At 38.1% G+C, this 25,866-nt stretch overlaps 1 protein-coding gene across 1 annotated transcript; it reads right to left on the bottom strand.

Moving 5' to 3' along the window:
• Positions 124–25,866, bottom strand: MGEA5 (meningioma expressed antigen 5 (hyaluronidase)). Its single transcript, XM_018041292.1, has 16 exons — positions 25,223–25,866; positions 21,845–21,896; positions 21,316–21,413; positions 19,629–19,759; positions 16,787–16,958; positions 15,532–15,630; positions 14,381–14,665; positions 12,910–13,068; positions 11,870–12,483; positions 11,303–11,477; positions 7,853–7,938; positions 6,782–6,886; positions 5,858–5,943; positions 5,380–5,572; positions 3,600–3,759; positions 124–2,220 (listed from the first exon to the last, which is right to left on the bottom strand). Exons 1-16 carry the CDS (start codon positions 25,419–25,421, stop codon positions 2,084–2,086), a joined length of 2,751 nt encoding a protein of 916 aa, XP_017896781.1. The 5' UTR covers positions 25,422–25,866; the 3' UTR covers positions 124–2,083.

Here is a 25,866-nt window from a genome sequence, read left to right as displayed (position 1 = left end):
TTTAAGACTCAGTCCCTAGGCTGAAACAGCTTTGGAGATGAGGAATACTTGCTTGGGAATGCCAGAGTGGGAGAAAAAAGGCAGGAGGCAGAAACAAGGAGGTTTACACAGTACACGACCACACAAATTCACTTCAAGTTTTATTTTGCCTCTTGTATGGTCTTCAGATAGTCTTACAGTTCATTTTCTACAGGAACTGAGCTGTGATCTAAACAATCAATGAAATATCATCCCAACCATAATAAATAGCCATAACCATTAGAAGACAGACAGCACAGCATTTTACGATCCTAGAGGCCTGGACATCTGTTTCATAGTTAGCTCTGTGACCAGAATACCAGCCAAATTGATTACTAAAAGCAAAGATAAAGCTGCAAACTTGCTGAAAATCCTGATTCCACTGGAGGATGACCATGGAATCTACCAGATAAAATGCTAGAACTGTCCACTAGTGTACAAAATGTACTTAAAAGAGAAAAAAAACCGAGTGACATTAAGCCGGTAGAGACCCTTCCTTCATCTCAGCCTTTGAAAATGCAAACTTGGTTCCAGCTGTACGTTACCTTCCTTATCCTGCTACCAGCTGCAGGTTTCTAGCCCTGGATGTAACCCTCCTTCATTCATCTCACCCATTCAGTGCACACTCACAGGCTTCGGTTGAAAGTCACTAGGTACAATCCCTTAAAAGACTTTTTTCAAAGGCCACACTGATGGAAACCTATGAAAGAAAATGTTTTAAATTTTCTTCTTGACCTTCTTCCCTCTTAGCTCAAACTTAAACTGCTGATACAAAACTGCTGGGAAGCAAGGTAACAAAACATTGTTACAGAGAAGCCAGCAAGCCATGATAAAAAAGAAAATGAATACTGCAGAGCAAAATTCAATGAAAGAGCATTTGCTCAGAACCCTTAAAAACACCAAATCTAAATTAAAATACTTGAAGCTTTCAGAACCTGCGGTTAAAGGAAAAAGAAAAGGGTAACCGTAAGTCATTGGTTAAAGTATACTCATTCTTTTAAAAATTAGATACAAACATGCAAGAACTAAAGACTGATTTAATAAAACCAGTAGTAAAATTAAAGGACAACTGACCTGTGGGCAAATGGGATCAGCCCCCAAACCCTAGTTGCCAGATGTCAAAACTAACATTTCACATGCTGACCTGCATTGAGGTTAATTTCCAGAAATGACTGCACTTTGCAACAGACTGTGAATCCTATGAAGTCAGGCTCTTGTACCCAAAGTGGTCATGGCCTAGCCCTAGGTGGGAGGCACTTTGAAAAGAATAAAACTTCTTTTAAAAACAAAACCGAAGACAAAAGTAAAGAAAATCCACTGATTTACATTAATTATTCAAAGTGCCATCCTGAACCGCACCCTTTCATTAAAAGGAAAATTACAAAAACAAAGGATAGTCAGGTTACAGCTAGTTTATATACAAAAATTTTTCTTACAAGTGTATCACTTTTAGGCTTTTGCCACAAACAACTGCACATCTGTCCCTACAAATCACAACTTGCCTGAACCAATGGTCACTAGGAGACAACCGGCCAAGGCTTTACAAAAAGCAGAAAAACCGCCCAAACTGAAATCCTTTCCTCAGCTTAAACTATGCCATAACCATCCCTTGGACTCTCCACCCTGAAGCCTCTGAACCCAAATCTTTCTCATCTTTGTCTCTAAAGCATGAGATACATTTCAGTCAATAAGCCAAGGAGGATGACAAATGATTGATTACTCTTAGGTGAGAAATGCAACCACACTGGATGCAGAAAACAGTGCTGACTACATTTATTGAAGACCCCCTCCCTATAAGCCCACGGAAGAGGTCCTGGCACCTAACACAAAACCCAACAAGGAGGCCCAAATCTCTTTCCTACAGGATTCGCAGCAGTATTATCTTCTTCCAACCAGTGAGTAAGTAGTCTCTAAGTTTGACGAGTGAGTTTTACACAGTCCTCTTTGTTTCCAATCAGAATTGGCTGATTCATTGCGGCTCCAGAGGCTGAGCTGTATGAAGACCCCAACCACTACCCACCAGGTGAAGTTAAGACTTTCCGACAGTTCATAGTGCCAACAAATGTCACAGGCTCCGACCAAGTATAACCACATCCTTTGGAAATCCTTCCATTTTTGCAATTTCAAAACAGCCCAACTTGCTGTAAAATTCCAAAATTCTTTTATCATCAGGTCTCACTTCACAGAAAGCTCCTCGGGACCCTAGGGGAAAAAAACAAAACATTCACAATATAAATGTTACTGAATTAGTAGAATTATGAACTTGTGATTAATCTTTATATATTTCAAATAGATCACAGTGGGAGATTATCTATACCAGTCCCTAAGTCTCACATAATTTTTAAAATTTATATAAAGTCAATGGATATTAATATTCATCAATATTGCAACAACTATCTTAAAGTAATGGGTATGTTAACTGGCTTGAATATGGTGCTTATTTCACAATGTATTTCAAGGCATCAAACCGTACTTTAAATACAGACAATCCTTGTCAAATTACGTCAAAAAAAATTTTTTTTGAACAGCAAATAAAACTCTTCCCCAGAAAGAGTATCTTTTAGCAAAGAAGTTGTCCAAAACCCTCAAAGTGTCTACAGCCATACCACCCTGAACTTGCCCAATTCTGTCTTATCTCGGAAGCTAAGTAGGGTTGGGCCTGGCACCAGCTTGGATGGGACAAACCTCAAGGCAAACAATAGCCCTGCTGAACGTATACTTATAATATGTATACATGAATATGTGAATATTATACATACACACACATACAAAGTACCTTTGAAGGACCCACAGAGCAGAGCCTATTCCAACCCATGCCACAAGTCAACACAACCAGAATGTGTTTTTTATATTAAGACATAGCTCACACCTGTACGATTCAGTTCCAAGCACAACACTTCTGAGAATTATACTGTCCTCAGAGTTGTTTCAATTATCCCACAAAGGGGACACCAATGAATCAAATGATACAAAGACGCAACAAAGCGCATTCTCATTCAACAATTCTCTAATGAGTGCTCAGCTTCTCTATGTTCATTTTTGTCTTGCCCAAAGGCTAAGAAGTTTTTAAAGGCTGTTGGATTAGATGGACATGAATTTGATCAAGCCCCAAGAGTTGGTAACGGACAGGGAAGCCTGGCATGCTGCAGTCCATGGGGTTGCAAAGAGTTGGACTAAGTTTCTGGACTGAACTGAATATATGGCAAAGTATTTTTGAAGATTTAAGTTAACAAACTCAAAGAAGAGAAAGTATTAGCGATTCTGCATTCCTATATGAAGTCTTCCCAAGGTTCATTTAATTTTCAACTATCATTTATAAATCTCCTGGCAAAATAAACATAAATTCATGTGTTCACTTCTCATTTAATTGGGGCTTAATACAGGCATTCATAGTATAAAAGAGCAAAAAGAGCAGCATTTTTCAATGGTTAATACACATACAGTTCTTGCAGCACTAATTCAGAAGCAAAACCGTTAAGTGGTGGAGAAGGGAATGTAAATTTACTTCTTTTTGTATCCTAAAATTAAGAGTCCTGCCCTCACCTAGCCCAAATACCAGCAACTCCACAATATCTACTCACCATTGGCTTTCAGTGAAGAGAGAAGGCAAGCCATCATGCTTTTGGCTACACTTGGATCAGTTACTTTTTTGTGAATATCCATCTTTATCAGAGAAGGGAAATTGGCAAGGAAAGTTTCTGGCAGTACTTCCTGCTCTTCATGGAAACTCAACATTATTTTCTGTAAAAATTAGGATGAATCTCTTGACTTTCAGTAGCTACTCATTATGAATCTACATATTCCAATTACAGAACTCAGAAACAGGAAAAGGAAAGCAATATTCAATAGTAACTCTTGTGGTAATGGGAAAATTACCACATGCAAAATCAATTAGCTTATAATTCTGGCTGACATGTTTTCATTTTTTAAGTTTGTCTAAATGTAATGTAGTATACTGGATTGGATCCTGAACAGATTAAGGACATTAATGGAAAAACTGTAAGTAAGGTGAAGAGTTTACAATAATGCACCGAAGTTGGTTTCTTAGACAAGGACAAATGTAGAAAGTGGGTGAAGGGTATATCTAAACTCTACTATCTTTGTAACTTCTGTACATCTAAAATTATTCAAAATAAAAACTAAATAATTCAAAATAAAACAATGTTTTTAAAGTCTGTACTGCTTGCACAAAAATGTGAATGTACTTAACATGACTGAACTATACCCTAGAATATGGTTAAAATAGTAAATTTTATGTATAGTTTACAATTTTTACAAAAAAAGTTTGTAACAGACACACTGGTTATTCTCCATATGTTCCTAAGCTGAGAACTGTTGGATATGGAAAAGCAACACATCAACAGCTCAATCACCAGCATGCTGCAGTCATGCCGATGTATTCTAAGTAAAGAAGCCTACTCCAAACCAGCCTCTTATTACACTGCCATCTAGCTAGAACCAAAAGGTAAAAAACAGTAATAGAGTTTGAGTGCACTGGTGTGGGGAAGAGGGGTAGAGAATTTCAGAAAAGGGGGAGAAGCGATACAGAAGAAAAGACTATGTCATAAATAGAAGCCCAAGTATATTCTCTGATAGTTATTTATTGAGTGTAAGTAAAGATTATCCTCCAGAAGAAACTTTTTATTGTCATTCCTATTACCATGTGAGGGCTTCCTTGATAGCTTAGTTGTAAAGAATCTGCCTGCAATGCAGGAGACCTCACTTCGATTCCTGGGTCAGGAAGACCCGCTGGAGAAGGGATAGGCTACTCACGCCAGTATTCTTGGGCTTCCCTGGTGGCTCAGCTGGTAAAGAATCTGCCTGCAATGCAGGAGACCTGGGTTCCATCCCTGGGTTGGAAAGATCCCCTGGAGAAGGGAAAGGCTACCCACTCCAGTATTCTGGCCTAGAGAATTCCATGGACTGTATAGTCCATGGGGTCACAAAGAGTCGAGTGAGCAACTTTCACTCACATTACCATGTGAAATGCATTACTGAGAGAGCAAGTTAGCTTCATCAGCACGCAAATGAGATTTTTAATTACTAAACTTGCCCTGAGTACCCAAAGAAGAAACTATAACATACAAATTTGGTGCTGCAAAACAGAAAGGGAAAAAAGAAGGTTCTTTCAAAGTCAACACTGTGCTTTCACTTGAGTAAGTAATACAACAGCTCCAAATCAAAAGATGTTGGGAACAGTGGAAAATGCCATGCTAGTAAGAATAAGCCCTAAGAATTCTTCTCTGTAAGAAATTTAGAAAGCACTGGGATTTTAATATATATCTGCTTGCTTTTTTATTTTAATAAGCACTTTACTTTCTTAAAAAATTACCACTGTTTAATTCTAAATCTGTGTATTACCTCAGCCTCAGAGAGTTCTTTATCACCATTTGGTTTGGTATACTTCTCCTGCATGAAGGGAATCCAGGAAATTTTACATTTTTTAATGAAGGGGGTCACATCTACAGTGCCCAGGGCATAACCACATATGCCATCTTCATCTTCTAGGACAAAACAGTAATCCAGGCTAAGGGAAAGCAGCCCTCCTACTAACCTGCTCAGAAGAAAGAAAACCAGAATGAGTTAAGTTACTAACATAAAACTTCAGAAATCAGTGATATAATAAAGCCCAATACACTCAATTGACAATGTGTGGAAACTACATTTGACATAAATAAAAATTGGAAATTTATACATATTAATAACTCAGATTTTATTACAACTAAAGTAGGACTTCTAAAAAACTGTATCTGTATTTCTAGTCTTCATCTCCCCACAACCAGGTAATCCTGCCTTTGAAATGTCTACTCCCAAATCCAACAAACACTGCATCACATACTTGTCTCCAATAAGGTCAGGCTGACTTTGAAAAGGTAAACCAACTCCATCGTCATACATTTCTCTGCAAATCTTGTACACGGAAGCCTGAAAATACAATCTAATTAAGCAACACATCAAGAAAAATGGCAACAGAATCTGACAATATGACTCATAAGTCATAAAGGACTTCTAGAAGAGGGAATAACAAAATGTTTGACTTGTCATAAACATCACCTCTGCTTTGTTAAATATTTATTTATTGAGTCATATTTGTAAAATCAGTAGAAAACAGCACAGTTGTAGTAAACAGTGAGAACTGCCTTGCAGGGGATAGTTTTAGGCACTAAATAGTGGATTCAAAATTCATCAAACTATGAGGCTCTCTCTCAGCTTTCTATACATCCAAAATATTTAAAAAGTGATTTTCTTTAAGCAAGCTTGCCTTCTTCTGTAGCTAATTATCAACAGCCTGGAAGCACTTTACAAACTGCAGAAAATGTATGGAGAACATCAGGCTAGAACATATCACCACACAGATATTGTTCAGGATTCCAACTCTGAATACATTTCATCTGATAAAAACTAAGCACAGGACTTCCCTGGCGGTCCAGTGGCTAACACTTCACCCTCCCAATGCAGGGGGCCCGGGTTCGATTCCTGGCCAGGGAACTAGATCCCACATGCTACAACTAAAGATACCACACACCACAACTAAGACCCAGAGTAGCCAAACAAATAAATAATTAAAAAACTAAGCCCAAGATGTTGGGTCTAAACTCCTTAGGCTCTTCCTTAAACTACCCGTGTTTAATGTTTCAGTTAACTTTCTCCATCTAAAGTTTGTATTTTAAGACACAAAAATGATTTTTTTAATCAGGGAGTTCAAAAGAAAGTATTAAGTGTTCACCATAACCACACTCCAAGTTGGCAGGTAGAAAATTACCTCATCTTTAGGAAAATATGGTCTGATAGTATAAACTTTGGAGGTAGGAGTCAGTGGGGGTGGTTGAAAAAAGAGGTCATTTGCCCCATCAATTGGCAGCAAACGCTGTAGGAAGAAAAAAAAGGAAAACAGATTAGTGCTGGGAAGACATTTACTTCTTTTAATGAGTGTGCACTGCAGATTACCAACTTAACATTAACTGGCTACTGCAGGCAGACCTAAAGAAGAGGGGTGCACTACGCTTTACTAACATAAACACCTCTTTGCTGAGGGAGGGGAATGCTTCTGAATCGAAATTACCCAAACTGAGTTACATAGCTTTAGTGGCATACTACTGGGGATTTAAATTTACAGTAAAAAAAAAAAAAAAATATCTATTCCAATTATGACAAATCTATTTTTTTAAACCAATCTTATATAGACCATCTCTCTACTAAAAGATGGCAGAACAGAATGTCAGGAGGAGAGGTTTGGTCTGAAGAGGGTTATCTGTCCAGGAGACGCTTTATCCCCAAAGCAATGCGCTTCAGTTTGCTGCGCGCAGCAGAGCACCTGTTGGGGGGAGAAAAGTAGAGCACCTGAAAAGTCCATGAACAAAATTCCAACACCAAAAAAAGTTGCATTTTGTTTAAATTTTCATTCCTGGACTGTTCTTTCAACTACAAAATTTACTTATAAAATAATTGAGAAAATATCCCAAAGCCCCTTCACCATTCACTTGCATGATTATTTATTCTTTTTGCTCATGGAGTTTCCACTGGCAGACAAGCATGCGCGCATTGTGCATTGCGGGCGCAGATTAAAATGCTGTGCGACCTGCAAAGAAACAATGTGAAGTGTATACCTAGAGCCGCTGCGCTTCGCAGGCGCGGGGGGGAATTGGCAGCATCTCCTTCAGAAATTACTGCGAAAGAGGAGGAAAATTTGATTTAAAATCCAGCTATGTAACTAAATTGAATTTGGGACTAGAAAGCCTTCGGCAGACCAATCCTTCCAGCCATCTGATGCGCAATATAAGGTTTCTCATAAAACAAAGAAAACGTCAATTCAGTTGTGAATTCATATTGATACCTGGAACTCTCCTGCTAGACCACCTCTAAAGGCCCAGGGTTCTTGGTCTCCAATTAAGAACTGTGCTGAAGAATGACTACGACACCCTGTTGAGATCAGATCCAAGCGGAGAACGTTACGAGAAAGGGGATTTCCTGGGGTCTCAAACGTCCAACAAACTAACAAACACTGTGGAAACAGCTCTCTAACAATAATAATCCAGGGTTTCAGGACAAGGCTGTGATAATAATTTTTTTTTTAACTTGTAATGGAATTTCAATACTGACGTTCCTTCCTCTGATTAATGAATAATCACTGTTCTACAGGAAGAGTTCTACCCTTTATTAAATTATTGGAAGGAAAGTGTCAAGTTTGTCTAAGTCACATTTATATATTCCCTAGGTACAGCTATAAAAATCAAGGCAGCTGCTTCCTCTCTACCAAAAGTACAGTAACTTTAAAGTGAAATAAAGTGAAATTGATGACACATTTTATTATCACAGCCCAAGGAATTAAACTTGTCTGAAGTCACATTTTACATTTTGAGGAAGGGTACAGGGAAGGGAAAAATGGGAGAAAAGGGGTTAATCTTGTCAGAAAACTAAGGTCAGCAGAATAAAAGAAATTATTCAGTAAGTTGACAATGAAACACAGTGAGTACTTTTCCTGACAAGGACAATCCAAATTCAGACTTGGCTCAATTGGTAACAATACCAGTCTGACAGATTCTGAGAACTAAAGAGAGCCAACTGATGCTCTTAATTTATCCAGACCTAACATACTTTTTTTAAAAGTATGACAGTATCTGGCTCCTCTGAGCAACCATTATAATCTTTGTGGTGCACTTAGCTCATACATGGAGTGGCAGGCTTTGAGGTCCAAAAATCTGCATTTAAGGTCAGCACTTAACCAACTCCACAGGCAATTAAGGAAGCTAATAATGAGAGAGAATTAAAAGCAAATTATAATTGTCTTCCATAGACAATTAAGGAAGCTAGTAATAAGAGAAAATTAAAAGATACTTTGGAGGCCAAATCACAATCACCTGCCTAGTCTTCTGACAAGATAAAGCAGCGCAATATAGTTCTTTTCCAACTGAAGACAGCATTCTACCTCCTGTTCAAGTTAACAATCTCATCAGTACAATATATAGTGTGCTAGTCAGACAGTCCCAAAGCAAACCAATTTTTTTTGCTGACAATTCGGACCCATTAAGAGATCATATCCAGGGTTGTCATTTCTCAGGGGTAGGGGTACTTAAATAAATAAATAAATATATATAAAATGTAGTATTTGTTAAATAAATATGAAATAGGGTAAAAATTTTGGTTATGAAGAGAACCTGCCCCATTCCATAGCTCAGTGTAAATTTACACTGTAGGAAAAAAACTATACCTCTCAAACTTTAAGGAACGGCCAATTCCCCTACCCCCCACTTTGAGACTACAACATAACTAGCACTTCCAACTATTACAATAAAAAGTTGCATGTACGAAGAGCTGTATAAATGAAAACATGGTTAATGCCTCAGTCGCTGCGCAAACGTGACTTCAGTTCATGCCTACTGCCTTTAAATCTACCTGAACTACCTCACAGAACCTTTTAATTTAAACTAATTAATCATGACGCGCTGTGAACATCTGCCGCTGTCCATCCAATAGTAGTAGAACTTGTGCTGAGGATTCTCCCATCTGTACACAATGGGGAAGAAGATAATAGAAGTCGTTAGTAATCAAAAGTACTGCATAGCCACATTCTTTAAAGGACTGAATGCCAGCTGGACTGGAGACTGGAGGAAAACAAAGGGTTCTAATCAGTAACTCCCTGAAATTACTACAGAACCAAGAAAATATTTTGTCGTGAGCTGTTGTGGAAGCTATGTGGATGCCAAGATGATTACTTAAAACTTCTAAAATACTCTGACCTTGAGACTGTACGACAGCTATATACAATTAGGGAAAGCTGTCCCCGGAACTGCACAATTCAGAGGTAAAAGCCTGAGAGGAAAAAGCAGCAATACTGTATATAATCAAGAGATTTTAATAATTTTTTAATTGAAAGCTAAGTAGCCAATGTTTTAAGCAACACTTTCTCAAACCCAATAAACTGAATTATAGGTTGAAAATTTAAGACTTCAATCCCTATAAAGGTTAATATATCCCCTGGAAGGCAAATGCCACCATCCAACAAACAATAAGAGAGGTTTTTCCTAAGCCTAAAAGCAGACAAGTATCACACAGAAGAGGTATTCTGGAGCCTTTTAACAGGAACAGGTCACAATTCTCTCTTCTACCTGTTGTGCGATACAGACAGGAACCCAAAGTTCTCTATATTCTCTTTCTCCCAATTTATTTTTTTATTTTTTATCTTTGCCCATGCCCTGCGGGAAGTGCCCTAACCAGGGACTGAACCCATACCTCTTGCAATGGAAGTGTGGAGTGCTAACCACTGGACAGCCAGGGAATTCCCTCTACTTTCAAATTAACAATCAGCCTCTATTTTAAACTGCTAATTAGTTGTATCAAAGGAAATTTTTTTTTATATATTTAAGAATCTGAAAGTATATACACAGAAAGTGAGAAATCTCTTTGCTCCTACTCCTGAGTAACTGTAAGCTCACAGTGTTTCGTATTTCTATTTCACAATCAAGACTGTGTAATCCATCATAGTGTTTGTGACTACTATGAAAATTGACATGTTGGTTAGCCTTGCTGCCTGCTGTGTACTATGCATAAGTCCATTACATATTCCTTATACCTGGATTGAAAACCTGGAAATGAAATGAGATTCCCTGGAGAAACTTGGCCATGCTGGTGCTTTTTACCAAGCTTGAGAACTTAAAAAAAATTTTTTTTTCACTGTTGGAGAACTTCCATTTAATGAAGCATTTTCAGGGGTTTGCAATTTTTATCCCCTGCTAAACCAATTACTTGGTAGAGGGATAAAGAAAAAGTCCTATGAAATAATACCAGGTAGCACCAGAATAGCCTACCACTAAAGCTCGCATGCGCACAGGGCTGGGAGGATGGCTTCCTCTTTCCAAGCCCCTTAGGTCATTTCAGCAATTGTTCTGTTAAACACAGCATTAATGTTATCAAGACACAGCAAGCAGCAGAGAGCTCACATAGTCGCAATTCATAGAGTCTCGTCTCCAAATCAGATAAAAGTGGTATACATGGTTCCATCCAGGAAGCATTCAGTCAGAGCAAGTTAAAGTCAGTACTTTCTAACACATTTTCAAGATATTTATGCTGAATTAGCCCAAGGGAGAAAAATCAATGTGCTCGATATGTTTACTGAGGCTTGCACCTCAAGTCTGTAACAACAGCTACACCTCTGAAATCTAGGCAAGGAATTTAAACACAGTTGGAAATTCACTAATTTCATAAACGTTTTTCTCCCTGTGGGATAATTTTTTTTTTCTTTTAAGGGACAATATATCTGAGAAGAGATTATTCCTGGTGCACCTACCTAACCACTGTACAAAAGACTTCACCATAGACATTATACTCTTGATATCCCAAACATAGGAGTACATGTCATAAAGGATTGTCCTGTTCGCACAATTGGAGAGCCGAGTGAACATTCCCATTACTAGTCCGCACATCTCTTCAAACTTGGCTGCTCGTGATCGCCATTCTTCAATCTATTGAGGATCAATAACGACACTCAAAAAATTGGAAGTTAAAAACATAATCTAAAGCACAGTTATAAATTAAGCTGTTCATGTTATCGAGTACCTGCAAATTTATCCTCAACATTAAAGAATCACAGGGCTTAAACATTTAAAGATAAGCAAGAAAAGTCTGTGTCTCCCCAAACTGACAAATATTCCTAAAATATTAATCAACTTTGACCTTCCTTCATTCCTCAGTACTGTAAGGTCAAACTATGGAAACACATGATTGTCAACAGAGTCTGTACCTACTTTACAGAACACATTCTAAGATGTGGCCAATTCTCATTTAAGACCTCCTCCGTATCATCAGCATGGGGATCCATCCAGGCCAGAGAAGCAAGTATATTAAGTGTACTCACTTTTTCCGAGTCTTTTCCTTTGCAATTGACACTGACAACACTACTATTTGCTCGAAGCCACTGGAACTCCCGTAACATCTGCGCTCCTTTGGGTCCATGCTCATAAGGAAGGTAGAATAGGTCAGCAAGTAACTGCAAATCCTCCAGAGTCACTGGTTCTGCAGTGTACAAAGGCTTTTCATTTGGACCAGGCACAAACTGCTCCTTGTTTGTCTGTTCATCAGTCTGCATAGGGGCAATATCACTGATGCAATCTTCCTGCATAGACATCTCTGGGGATTTCGATTCAGCTATGCTTTCTTTATCAGTGTCCATTGGTTTCAATTCTTCTGCCATTTTAGCTTCAACAATTTCAGTTAGTATTTGACTGTCATTCTTGTGGTCTGTTTCTTCCTGTTTTTCCACTACCATGTCCATGGGTTCCTCATCTGGCTGTTTCTTTTCTTCTTCCTTGGTCAGGGCTGTAGGCTCACTACTCAAGGCTGCCCCCTGGCTCATAATGGGCTCCTGGTAAACAGTTGTAACTACAGTTGTGGCATTTAAAGAGGGTGCTGCAACTAGAGGAGCCCCATCAACTACACTTGCTTTAGCTCCACTGTGTGCGACCTGCCTACCTATAAAAACAAATTGCCAGAAAGACAATCAGAATGAGAAACGGAACAAGTAAGATCCAGAGAAATGTCTTAACTATAAGCCTCAATTTGAGATTCCAAATACAAAAAAGTAGCACTTCTCTAAACCACCGGGGAGGTGAGGAAGGGAAGAGAGGGGAAAACACAGATCATAAAATGGCAACACCTATAATTTTCTTCTCTTTTGAAGATCTGTATTTTTGAAGAACTATTAAAAAAAATTTTTTAAACAAATTAGCATTCCAAGAAGATAAAACCTATTTAAGGCCAAAAGTAAAATTTAAAAAACCTTATTCTCTAGATTCCTAAATTTCACTTTGCTTGGTGGGCCTGTAATAAAACATCACAAATGTTCTTATGTCTCAAACAATGTAATCCAACCCTCTTACAAAGAAAAGCCAAACTCACTGCTGTATTGATGAGGTACGCCAAACTCCTGCAACCATTCTGTTAAAGCTAACTTCAGAGCCATCTGTGGACTATAGAGTACGTCAGTTTCAATATCTTCATCACTGCCTTCATTTTCTAACTTTATCTGGATTGATACAGTACTGTCTTCACTATCAGCTGCAAAACAGAGAAACAGCACAAAAACAGTTTTGATTACAAAATACTAATTCTTACAGTGAAACTGGAGAGGCGAAGAACTGGAGTAAGAACAAACCTTAAGCATAATAATGCAAACACAACCAAGACCCTTCACTGAACCACTTCACCTAGAATAGTCATCTAAATGCATTGCCAAATGGAAAATCCCAAATGAAATAATAAACACTAATTTCAGAATCACTGGACAAATCATTGATAAATGTCCACTGATAGCGTTTCATTTCTAGCCCAATCATTTAATGCCCAACAGGCTTTACTTATATATTCACCCAGTGTTAAGTATCTCTTTCTCCATGAAGTCATTTACCCACTTTTGTTTAAGAGAGGTAATCAATCACTCACTCCTCTGTGTTCCCCCTGCTGCTGCTAAGTCACTTCAGTCGTGTCCGACTCTGTGTGACCCCATAGACGGCAGCCCACCAGGCTCCCCCATCCCTGGGATTCTCCAGGCAAGAACACTGGAGTGGGTTGCCATTTCCTTCTCCAATGCATGAAAGTGAAAAGTGAAAGTGAAGTTGCTCAGTCGTGTCTCACTCTGAGTGACCCCATGGACTGCAGCCTACCAGGGTCTTCTGTCTGTTGGGAGTTTCCAGGCAAGAGTACTGGAGTGGGGTGCCATTGCCTTCTTCCTAGGACTCTGTAGATAATTATTCTCAGTACTCCTCATTCTATAGTACAGTTCCTTGCCTGCTTTATCAACACCAGACTAATTCTTTCAAAGTAGGGACTATTTTATTCTTTGAACCCTTAGTGTCTGATAAATAGGTGTCTAAATGTTAATGAGTAAACAACTAGTCAACATTCTCTTACCTGGAATTCAATTAAGATTTTTTCATAAATAAAAATCAGTAAGCCAATATCTAAAATAAGAAATGTTTCATAAATGTAAGCTAAACTGAAATTACACAGTAAGCAACTCAGATAAGAATATCTAGCTATCTAAAATAACCATTTAAATATAATCACCTGAAAACATAAATTCAATCAGAATTACTCAAGGGGTAACAGGAACATTAAGACTACTTTGTCTAGTTCCTCAGGTTTCAAAAGCCAACTCACATTTTAAAAACAAAGAACTGAGGCCAAAAAGTTATTAAGTAACTTGCCCAAAGCCACTCCAGGGAGCCCTTTTCCTATCATTTACATCTCATTCACAGGACTAAACAATATCTTTAAAAAAAATTCTTGATGACAAAAAAACATATACTCACCAATGGTTCTAGTTAACCCCAATCTCTTCCCAAGGTCAAGAATTAAGTCATTTACTTACTCATCACTACGTCTTTCCTTACTCCATTCATGTTTGATTTGTACCAGGTGGCAAGGGTGTGGATAGCAACATAGTTGGCTTCAAATTCACAATTTGGATTAGTCAAGACTCCTTTTAATCGTGGGATGAGTTCTGTGGATCTTCCTTTGTATGGGCCCAGAAACAGTCTCTTCTGATCGTAATCGTTAGCATGAATGTTGTCCCAGATTACTGGAGCTCTCTTAATTATCTTCGAAACCTCTTCAATGGACTCTACTGGAATTTCTTTAGAAACAACTTTAGGACCTAAAAATAAAGGCCATCATTTATTAAAAGGCTCTCATACATGGTTTTTCAAAACAGCAATATACTGCATGTAACTTTTTATTTTGTTATATTTTTAAATAATTTTTCTTTTTAAAACAACACAGCAACATGTGCTTCTACTCAGCTTTATTCCCCTCGCTCAATATTTCCTCAGAGTAGATTCCTAGAACTAGTGGTTAGAAGACACAAATATTAAAGGTTTGGGCAAGTTTCCTCAAAATGATACATTAGTAAGAAACAAATTTTCCATGTAAACAATTTTTTTTCCAATATAATATATCCTCAATTAGACAAACTCTCGTTAACCTAAATCCTGGGAGGGTTTCTTCCCTTAATTCTTAGAATGAAAACTAATACAACTCATTAGTTTACTAATTACTAGCTGTCAATCTAGCATTAAGGATTTCATTTCATAAAATACAACATTCTTGACTTTCCTGGTGATATAGTAGATAAGAATCCACCTGCCAATGCAGGAGACATCCCTAGTCTGGAAAGATTCCACAGGCTGCAGGGCAGCTAAGCCCATGTTCCCTAGAGCCTGGGCTCTGCAACAAGAGAAGCCACTGTAAGGAGAAGCCTGTGTACCGCAGGTGCAACTAGAGAAAGCCTGTGGGCACCAACAAAGATGCAGTGCAACTACAACAAAAATAAAAATAAGTTATTTTGATATTCAGACTCACTGCAAAATCCTAAAAAGTATTCTTAATACTAAGTGCAGAATGTATACTTTGTAAAAGGAAGAGAATCTCATTAAGGCTCAGCTTTTTAAAAGTATACAACCAACCAATTTCTCTAGATCCTAGTTAATTAAAACTTTTACTGTAGAAATCTTTAAGACTTACCTGTCCAAAGCACCTCAATTCCAGGTAGAAGCTTTTCACCCACAGTCCTTAAATAAGGAGACTGAGACACATTTGGATAACAGAAAGTGCCACAATATTCTGAATGTAGGGGGAAAAATTAATCAGTAAAATAGGAATGAAATAGTCATGAGTATTTCAATGGGGATAAAAATGTCTATCAATTTTAAACTATTTTCATCCAAATGATAAAAGGCCTCTATTTTATGTTCCAAAAGAAGTCAACAAACTAGCTCATTTATGTATTAAAAAAAAAAATCAATTCATAAAACCCGATATTCCTCCTCCAAAAGTAGGACAAATCAACCCTTATGATCCTATGGTCACTAGAAATTTAAGTTTACTAAAGATAAATAATTGGAATTTTTAGCATTTTCTACAAACTCTGAATTGCCTACATTTCTCAGTTTCAATCAGAGACCAAGCAGACTGGACTGATATAATAAAAATAAAGCAAAATTATGCCCCTGGCTTAGAACTCAATTATAACTGATTATAATTTACAATGAATTAAGTAACTACCAAGAATGATCTTATTAAACATTACTTGAATATTCATGTAGCATCAGAAGAGATAAGGTTCACAGTTCACAATACTCTTAACAAGACAGACAAACACACGGTTAAATCAATACAGTCTAAAATTACTTAGAACTTATTTAAACTCTTTCTGAACGAGAAGTCAAGCCTGGAGAAGTTTTCTTATAGGCTGAATTTTGAGAGGAAAAAAGAAAAGAAAAAAATATTTTCAGTGGAAGGAACCAGGGAGAAAAGGGGAAAAAAAGGAAAAGGGGGAAAAATTATTAAGCTTTCTATTCTGACTACTGGAAGTAAGAGCCCAGATGGGAGTGGGAGGAATGAAAAGGGATACAGATAGGCAAGGGCAGAAAAAAGGAACAAGTAGGAGGGAAATGAGAAGTGACTTAGTTAAATGCAATGTAAATTTGCTTTTTTCTAGTTTTCACGTTGATAATACTATTCCCTTCCTCTAATCCAGAAAACGTAATGTTCACATACTTTTAGTACCAAAAAATACATAAAATCTTTCGCCTATTCAGTTGTCATTTATTAATCCCTAAAATTTCTCCAACTTAAGATCTGGAGAAACATCTTCTAGAAAAAGAACTCCTACCTTTACATACCAAAAGGACAGGGAAAAACAATAAAATTCATACATGATCTTTTGAAAGTTATGTATTTCAAGACTAGTTAAATAGAAAGCTATTATATACAATACCTGTGGGACAGAAGAGGAAAGTTTCTGGCTCTCCTAGGTATTGATAAATCTCATTTGTGATGGAGACCTGGGCATGAGCAAAAGAACTGAATACCTCTTTGTCAGCTGCACACATATTATGGTCAATATCATCAAAAAGCAAGGCAAATGACCTGCATCCAAACTGAGAAACCTAGGAAAAGGAAAAAAAAAAAAAAAAACAAGATGCTTTACCAGCTCATCTTAAAGAGTAAAAAATACAGGCTTTAAAATATTCAAGTATACAGTTAATAGTTATACTTAAAAGTCAAATATTTTCCTTAGTAGAATGTTCAACGCCAAACCACTCCCTTTCTATTTTCTATGTTAAAAAGCTACACAGTTTCTGAACCCATATTTTCATTTGGGTTTGAATGCACTAAGCAAATTGCCTAACAAAGCTTCTATAACGTGGCTTATCCTTCTACATCTTTCAGTACAAAAGATAACTAACAGCGGGAAAAAAATGAAAGATAAACTCCAAGACACTAAAAATCCAAGTTATCTGCTCTAGTCAAGACGCACTGATGCTAATAAATTTCTTTGCACATAAACCTAAGTCATCAATCAGAAAGACCAAAAGAGCAGAATATGATCAAGCGGGGAAATAACCTCTTAGGAGCTTATTCACAGAAATTTAACTACTTGTTTTTTTTTTTTTCCTGGCCACAGCATACAGATTGTGGGATCTTAGTTTCCCAACCAGGGACCAAACCCAATCCTGGCAGTGAAGGCACCAAGTCCTAACCCTTGAGGAGCCAGGGAAATCCCAAACTTTTAGGTTGGTACAACAAATGTTAACTGCAATTTCAGACTGCTGATTTTAAATCATTATAATTAGGTTCAAACACATCTTTTATTAATTAAAATAGGAACCATTACAGTCAACACGTTTTTGCCAACAAGAGTTAAGTTTATCTCTGTAACATAAAAATCTATGCTTCGGGATTTAACAAACTCTTGGAAAACATTTCCTGCATCCTGCTGGTTTTGGAAGCGTTTTCCCTGCTGTTGAAATGCTTAAAAAAGTGGTAGTCGATTGGCTAGAGGTCAGGTGAATATGGAGGATAAGACAAAACTCTGTAGCCCAATTCATTCAACTTTTGAAGCATCGGTTGTGCAGGTGCGGTCAGGCGTTGTCATGGAGATCGGGACTTGACCAATGCTGTCTGCAGGTGTTGCAGCTTCCAGGGCCATCTCATCAGGAGCACACTTCTGTGGCGTATGTGAGCCACAATTATGGTTTTGCTGGAATTCAGAAAGCTCCAGTGGATCAGACTGGCAGCAGACCAAAGTGACCAGGACCTTTTCTGGTGCAAGTGTGGCTTTAATAAAATGTTTTAGAGCTTCTGCTTGGTTCAACCACTGGGCTGGGCATCACTGGTTGTAGTATGAAATCCACTTTTTGTTGCATGACACCATCCAATTGAGAAATAGTTCACTGTTGCATCAAAACAATGATTTTTTTTGTTTTCAGTCAGCTCATGAGGCACCCTTTTTTCGAGCCTTTTCACTTTTCCAATTTGCTTCAAATGCTGAACAACCATAGAATGGCTGACGATGAATGGGTCCTCTTAAACTTCTTGTCTAGTTGTAAGAGGAGCAGCTTCAATAACGGCTCTCAGTTGGTCGTTGGCAACTTCTGATGGCCAGCCACTGTGCTCATATTCAAGGCTCTCGTCCCCCTTGCAAAACTTCTTGAACCACCATTGCACTGTGTGTTCATTAGGACTCCCTGGGCCAAATGCATTGTTGATGTTGTGTCTCCACTGTCTTATGACCCATTTTTTAACTCAAGTAAGAAAACTGCTTGAATTTGCTTTTTTGTCTAACATCATTTTCATAGTTTCAAATACATATAAAATATACAGCAAGTAATAAGTCATTAGCAAAAAAACAAAGTGAGAAATGAACATTAAAATGATGTATAATATATCCACATTTAAGAATGTATTCCAACATCAAATGGCAAATGTCAACACTGCAAAACCACAATTACTTCTGCAACAACCTAATAACTTTAAATTCTTTACCAGCCATTCCAATACAACCAATAATATACAGGTTTTCTTTTCTTTTTCTTTTTAAAAGGTGCACCACAAGGCAAGTGGGATCTTAGTTCCTTGACCAGGAATAGAACCCACACCCCTGGCAGTGGAAGCATGAAGTCTTAGCCACTGGACTGCTAGGGAAGTCCAATATAAACTTTTGTTTTAATAAACATATTACACTTTACCAAAACAGATGTGCAGCTTTTATGTTAAGTAAAATGTAGATTCCAATCAGGTTCAACAACAGCTTACATGTTAACCTAGTTTTTCTTCTCATTTTGGGAAACTAGCCAGTCATTTCCAGACTGAATTATGTCTTTTAACCATATAACCGAGTTCATCTTACTTCTATAACCTCACCCAGTTCAGTCAAGCAAGCACCCAACAGCATACACAGTTTCTGGAAATGTGACTCTGGAAGACTCAGAATCAGCTAGAATGTGAGTAAGTCTCCACCTCAAGTCTTCATTAAAAATCTATGGGAATGGAGCTAATGAGCATTCTTTTAAGCATTACTTCTAAGCATTCTTTTAAGGCAGTTCTTATGCAAAGTGAAGTTTGTGAAGCATTGGTACCTCCAGTAAAGCTCTTTTCACTCCCTTTAGAAAATATTCCTATCAAAAGTAAAAAGTTTGCACAGAAAGTAAAAATCTGTACAGGAACAAAGAAGTACTATGAATCTGGTTTTCTTTTTGTATCATAAAAGCAACCCAGAAACACTTCAGTTTCATGTGCTGACTCAGGGAAAAATAATGAAAAAGGAAGGAAATTACCTGGTCCAGTTTGCGTTTCAATGTGGACACTTCCTTGGGGTTAGAAAAAGTAATATCCAATCCAGGTGAGATAGCATAGATGAACTCTATCTCATATTCCCGTGCAGCAGAGATGAGAGTCATAAGTTGCTCTAAAGAACAGAGTCCATGACTTTAGAAAGCAGCACAGAAAACTAAAAGAGCCTTCACCTTTAGGTTATTTTTCTCCAATTTTCAATAAGTGAAGAAAGAAAGTCCCTTCAATTTTACAAAACTGTCATGTCCAATGTGACAACAGGCCTTACATAATGACACAAACTTGATACAATTTAGTATCACCCTGAACTCAATAAAAGCATTCTCTTCCTTCCACTGCCATTTCTCAAAAACACTCAATTAAGGCATCAATCCTCTTATTGAATGCAAACCAATTTTATTTCTCAAGTGTTTGAGAGTTATGTTTTTGTTTTTGCTATCTCTGTACAACTGGAATTCCTAAATAACTCTACATACAACTACTTTATAATTTAGAATAAAAGAAAAATGTGTTCTTAAGAACCAGGGTTAAGTGATGGCCTTAATAATCTTCACATCTCTGTAACTACAACAAAAAAATCTATCACAGCTTTAAGTTTCTAAAATGTGACAGACAATTTTCCTAAGTAAATTGAAATACTATTCCATACCACAGGATATATCTTTAAAAAACCTTCAGTAATATCTTAAGATAGTCATTAACTATATTTTGATCACATTAAATTTCATTACCAGCATCACCAGAAAATAATTAAGTTGAAGAAACACTTAAGTTATATAGAGTAGTAAACAACAAACTAGATGGAGTTTTAATTGCTTTTTTCATAATTTAAGAAAACCTGCCTTCACTGTCTTGGCTGGGCTCTGTAACCAAGTATCAAGTAAATTACTTGTTAGTGTATTTGTAACTAACTTACTTGTAACAAGTAAATTACTTGTTAATTATCATTTAATTCCAGGTATGAAAATGTTCCCCCACTCACTCAAGTACACAAAGAAAAGCACTTCACCATTTGTCTTAGTTACTTATATTTATGAATTTTATGTAGCTAACTCGACATAAGAATACATGCAGAAAGGACAGTTTGAGATGGCTTTCACTTCAGTATAGGCCTGAACCAGGGTAAGGTCGTTCTTGACTTTAAATAAAGACAGGACCAGTACTAGTAATCAAGTGGTTAAGACCAAGCCATACTTGATTGAACCTGAAGCAAAACAATCAGTAATAATAGCCTTGTCTTTATTTTACATTTTGGTATTTTGTTCATGGATTTTTTTGCATTAGTTCTGGTTTAAAAATAGATAATACTTTTTATCTTTATTACTGATTTTTTGGAGTACTTTAAAACTTGTACTCAAGGCAGGCACCTCACTTGCCTTGCCGGAGGCCTAGCCCTGCTTCAGCACCTCTTTGTCCAATGGCCTACTGTTTACTGGCAGAAGTTAAAAAGTACAATTATGACCACAAAACAGGTGGAGTCAGATGGGCAAACCCATGAATCACACTATGGCTACACAATTTACTGCTTTTCTTTCAATCTGCATAACAGAGTTACTATATAAAAGAAAACTACCTACAAAGTGAAAGTGGATTACTTAATTCTTGTACAACTACATTTAAAATATACCTGTTTTCTTCACATACTCTACAGATTAAAAAGAAAAAGATTACCGGCTTCCTCCACTGAATACATCTCTCGCCAAAACATCCTATGTTTGTAGTCATCTTTTGGAGCATACAGATATGTATTTAATTCCCATTTCTGGAGCCTTAAGAGAAAAGAAAATTACATGTATATAAACAGGCAATATGCATAACCAATACACCTCAATTTTTTCCCTTTTCTTGGAGCAGCTCCATCTCTTAAAAAGTTACTATTCTGGGGCAGTAGCTGTTAACCCTTTTCAAGTCCAGTGGAGTTGTGAAAGAAATTAAATAAGGAATGTTAACATATCCAACAGTCTTAAATAAAAATACAATAGCTCTGAGTGAAGCAAGTGAAGCCCAAAACCTATTCAGCTTTCCCAGGAAAGTCTGAGAACCACTGAGACTGGCCTAGGTGAAGAGGAAGAAGACCAAAGTTAAAATAACTTCTGCAACTGAGAAATCATCAAACTATACTCAGCCTATTCAGTGCTAGTGTTTCCTCAAACAAAAGGAAATATTAATGAAGACTCTCCTTTACATAATAAAAAGTTACCTTCTAAAGAGTTCTTTTCTCTGTTCCATAACCCATGGTCTTCCATAAAATCCTAGATTCAAGGTAAGAATAAAATTGTAAGAATGTGATAAACTGTGTACTGAGAAAAGCAGATTACAATACAAATGACGTCAGTTTGTAAACAATACAAAAATTTGAAGGATGTTTAGTAAAACATTAACATGTTTTGGAGTGATATTATAAAGTGACTTTAATTCCCTTTTTGCTTAGGCAAATTTTCTGGTTTTTCTACCAAGAACACTAATTACTTATGTGATAAACTTCTCTAAAAAGAGGTAAATGTCATCTCTTTTCACTGTCATAAAAGACCAAATATATTTAAACCTAACTTTTTAAAAAGATTATCTCAATCTTACAGTGAGGAGAGGGGAAGCCTAGTAACCCCAAGCTGCTATTAATAACAAGTACTATCTAGAAGGGGAGTTAAACCACTTTTACAGGTAGAAAAGGTAGGAAAAAAATCAGGAGCAGAATTAGTAAAGAACCTGACTGACCCAATTTTATGATTTTGTTTGTTTCCCAAAATTACATTGTAAAAGAGACCCAAAAAGTGCCTTAAACTACATTCACAGCAAATTCAACATCAGAGCTGGCCCAAACAGGAAACTCAAGCAATTTCAATTCCAGAGCAAATGTCTGAACAACTGAAAATTCAAGAATGTGCCTCATTCCAGTATCCCATGTGGGGCCACAGCACTAGTAATGCAAGAAACAAACCTGCAGATGGATGATGTTAGTGATATAAGTACCAAACTGGTATTACAGCTTGCCTAACCTTTACTTTCCACCAGTCTCAATCTAATCATCTGCCAGAGATAAGGACCTCTCAAGAGTATTATGAAGATGGTTCAAATTCTGTTTTGAACACAAAATGCTCCTTACACACGCAATTTAACAAACTCAAAACCAAATTCAAAACCAAAATTTCTGAACTGTAATAATCTCCACTCTAAACAGAATAGTTACTCTGCACAAAGACAATGAGACAGACCAAAAAACAAAAATGAAAAATTCATTAGGTACTAATGCATGAAACTGTAGCACTTGGAATCTGGACAATTCCATGGTTACTCTCTTACAAGTGATTTAAAATGTTAAGTGAATTTTACAAGTCTTTATAGCTTTCCTTCAACAGTTTGCATTATCATTACCTCTTAAAGGAGTAGGCATTAAATTTTCCTTTAGAGCTGTCTCAACATTAAAAAAAATTTTTTAATCTTCAGAAACCCTAACTTTGCTCTTTGAGAGTAAGGTTCATGGTTTTAGTTAATTGGCACCACAAAGAGGAAGCAGGGCTGTTACACGAGTTAAAATCAACACAGATTCCTCCACAGAACTTGCAACATTATTCACATCATTAAAGTGAACCTTAAGAAGAACTGGGAACTTTGGTGATGGCCAGTGCAGTTCATCCTTGCTTAAAAAAAAAAAAAAAAAAAAAAAAAAACCCCCAAAACAAAACTAACACTCAGGGTAGACCTTTTTGGCAAAACTTTTGTTTCACTTTTATATATGTATACATATGTGTATGTTGGTTTGTGATGTAAAATGTACTTTTAAAATCAATAAATTTTGTGGGCCTCTGTAGTTAAATACTTGTAAATAAAAGCACAAATTAACCTCATAAGTATGTAAATAAATAAAATCAACAAAGGTTTGTGAGGGAAAGACAAAACACCAAAAAAAAAAAAAAAAAAAAAAAAAATCAGGTGCTTAGTCACCAGGGAAATATTCTAGGGAATGGGAAGGAAGACAATAGGTAACACAATTCTAAGTAGACTAGTTCCCTTTTAATACTATTCTGAAAAACAAATCAATTGATCTTAACCACAACTAACTTTTTCTATAATTATTGACAGTGTAATCCACAGGCAAGCTTCCTTAGACTCACTGTAGTCTAGCTCTAAAATTTCTAATCGTCCAGCACTTCTCTCCCACCCTCCATCCCAAGATCTTAGGTCACAAAACAGATTATTTTCTTAGTATCTCCCTGCAGATTCTAGTCCTATAAATACATAGATGGATAAGTCAAGCAAAGCAATCATGTTTTCATAAACATCGACTCCAGACTAACACATAGGTAGCTTTTCCATTCTGTTTTCCCCTAAATTGTGCAACAGTTAACTTCACTGAACCGTTTCATTTCTAACCCTAGCTGCCAACTAGTCTTGTTTTCCCCTACAATTAAACTTTATCTAAAATACCATAATCACCACCCATCTTTCAAATGAATACTCCGCATGTTCGGAAGTTCTCAACCAAGAGGACAATCCTTCTTTCCTTTTCCATGTCTTTCCGGTTTTTTATAAACACCAGTATTTAACTGTTACTCCTACACACACCGTTACATATAAAAGAAAACTAATTAAGTATACAAGCTAGGAAACCCTGGGTCAGCCAAAATACTTTAGGAAGTTCGAATACATGCTGTACTTCAGGTAAGAGCAATAATGAAACTGATTTATACTTTCATAGAATGCACATCTGTGGAACATTTGTCCATTACATTCATAAACTGTGATACAATCTTCTACTCATTTTCTCCAACCACCAAAGAAAGTCCATCATTCCTAAATGGTAATGGGAAAGGAGATGGTGAAAAGGAGTTTTTAAACCTCTTCTGCAATAACTAAACTAGAAACTCCGTATCTCAGATACTATTAAAATCAAAGCTTCATCCCTCAAAGCAAGGCATAGTAGTTAGCAAAGGGCAATTTTCCAGGCTGCAAAAAAAACTGAATTCAAAGGGTGGGAGGTTGGGGACTGAATAAACAAAGCAAGAAACAAACCCCCCCAAAAACAAACAAACAAAAAAAACCCCACCTCTAAGCAAAAAGGAATTTGTAAAACTATAGGCCCACAGTGCTTCTCTTCACTCCAGGAATACAACTACCACATCTGATGGGTAGTCTTTTCCCCAAAGGGTAGGGGCAGCAGCACTATACACGCCTTTCCGTTTGTGAACCCAAACCACCCTAGGAAACAAGATCCCAAAGTACAAAGATGTAAAACTCAGAGCCCAAGACCAGACTCCCTACAACGCCTCCACTGGAGCACGCCTGGCTCCCAGCCCAAGGCGGGTGGGGTCAGGCACGTTAATAGCCAGAGGGGAATTCGACGCCGTTCCAGAACGCGAGAGAAGACTTGCCCACCCTCTCGCCTCTTCCCTCGTTCCAGCAGGGTCAAATTTCAGACCCACAGGAATAATCCCCTTTTAGAGCTTCCCCCCCTTCCCCCCTGCTCGCCACCGCCGCCGCCCAGACTCCGCCGCCATCCGCCTAACCAGGAAAGAACAGATTACTACTGGGGTGGGGCGGGGGGAGGACACTCCTGCCCAGCCCGCGCCACAGCTCTCACCTTCCACCACGCCACACAGGAACCTCCGAGCCCCTCCTGCCGCCCCGGCGACCGCTGCTCCCCCGGCCCCGGTTGGGTTGTCTTCTCCCGGGGCTGGAGATGCCTGCGGCTCCAACGACGCGCCCGCGGAGGCGGCAGGGTTGGAGTTGAGCTCGCTCTCCCGCTCCTCCAGCACCGCCTGGCTCTCCTTCTGCACCATCCTCCTGCCCCCGGCCGCCGCCACCTCTGCAGGTCCTCCTCGGCCTCCGTCCGTTGGGCCGCCGGCCCGGAGCCCTGGAGAGGGCCTCGGCTCCTAGCGCGCGCCCTTCCTGCTCCTTCCCTTCCCCCTCTGCCCTTCCCCCTCCCGCTCCGCAGGGACCCGAATGCCCGGATGAGAAGGGCGGCGGCACCGGCGCGAGCCCTTTGTCAGCCGCTGCCTCAGCCTAAGCTGGGGGATGCCGGAAGCCTAAGCTGAGATCGAGTCCGCGACGTATCGTTCTCTGGAGGCAGATGGCCACGGCTCTTTTTCTCCTTCTCAGTTAGCTTCTGTTGACCTTCCGATAATCCTAGTTCTCCCGCTGCCTCCTCCCGAAGCCCCTGGGTCTCCTCTGCTGCTGCCTCTACCGCCCGCTTCCTGTTTATCCGCACTGCGCCTGCGCCGGAGA

The sequence above is a fragment of the Capra hircus genome, chromosome 26 (assembly GCF_001704415.2).
Source record: "Capra hircus breed San Clemente chromosome 26, ASM170441v1, whole genome shotgun sequence".
In the NCBI taxonomy this organism is placed as follows: domain Eukaryota; kingdom Metazoa; phylum Chordata; class Mammalia; order Artiodactyla; family Bovidae; genus Capra; species Capra hircus.
The sequence above is the reverse complement of the archived record's forward strand: the minus strand, read 5'-3'. Positions and strand labels throughout refer to the sequence as shown.

Bases quoted from the DNA above. Each gene is read 5' to 3' on its own strand.
- MGEA5 (XM_018041292.1), bottom strand. From the start codon at position 25,421: ATGGTGCAGAAGGAGAGCCAGGCGGTGCTGGAGGAGCGGGAGAGCGAG. The intron at 21,414-21,844 runs GTAACTTTTTAT...TTTTCTCTTAAG, and splicing joins AGAAAAGAACTCTTTAGAAG to GCTCCAGAAATGGGAATTAA. The intron at 19,760-21,315 runs GTAATCTTTTTC...TCTGTTCTTTAG, and splicing joins GTATTCAGTGGAGGAAGCCG to AGCAACTTATGACTCTCATC.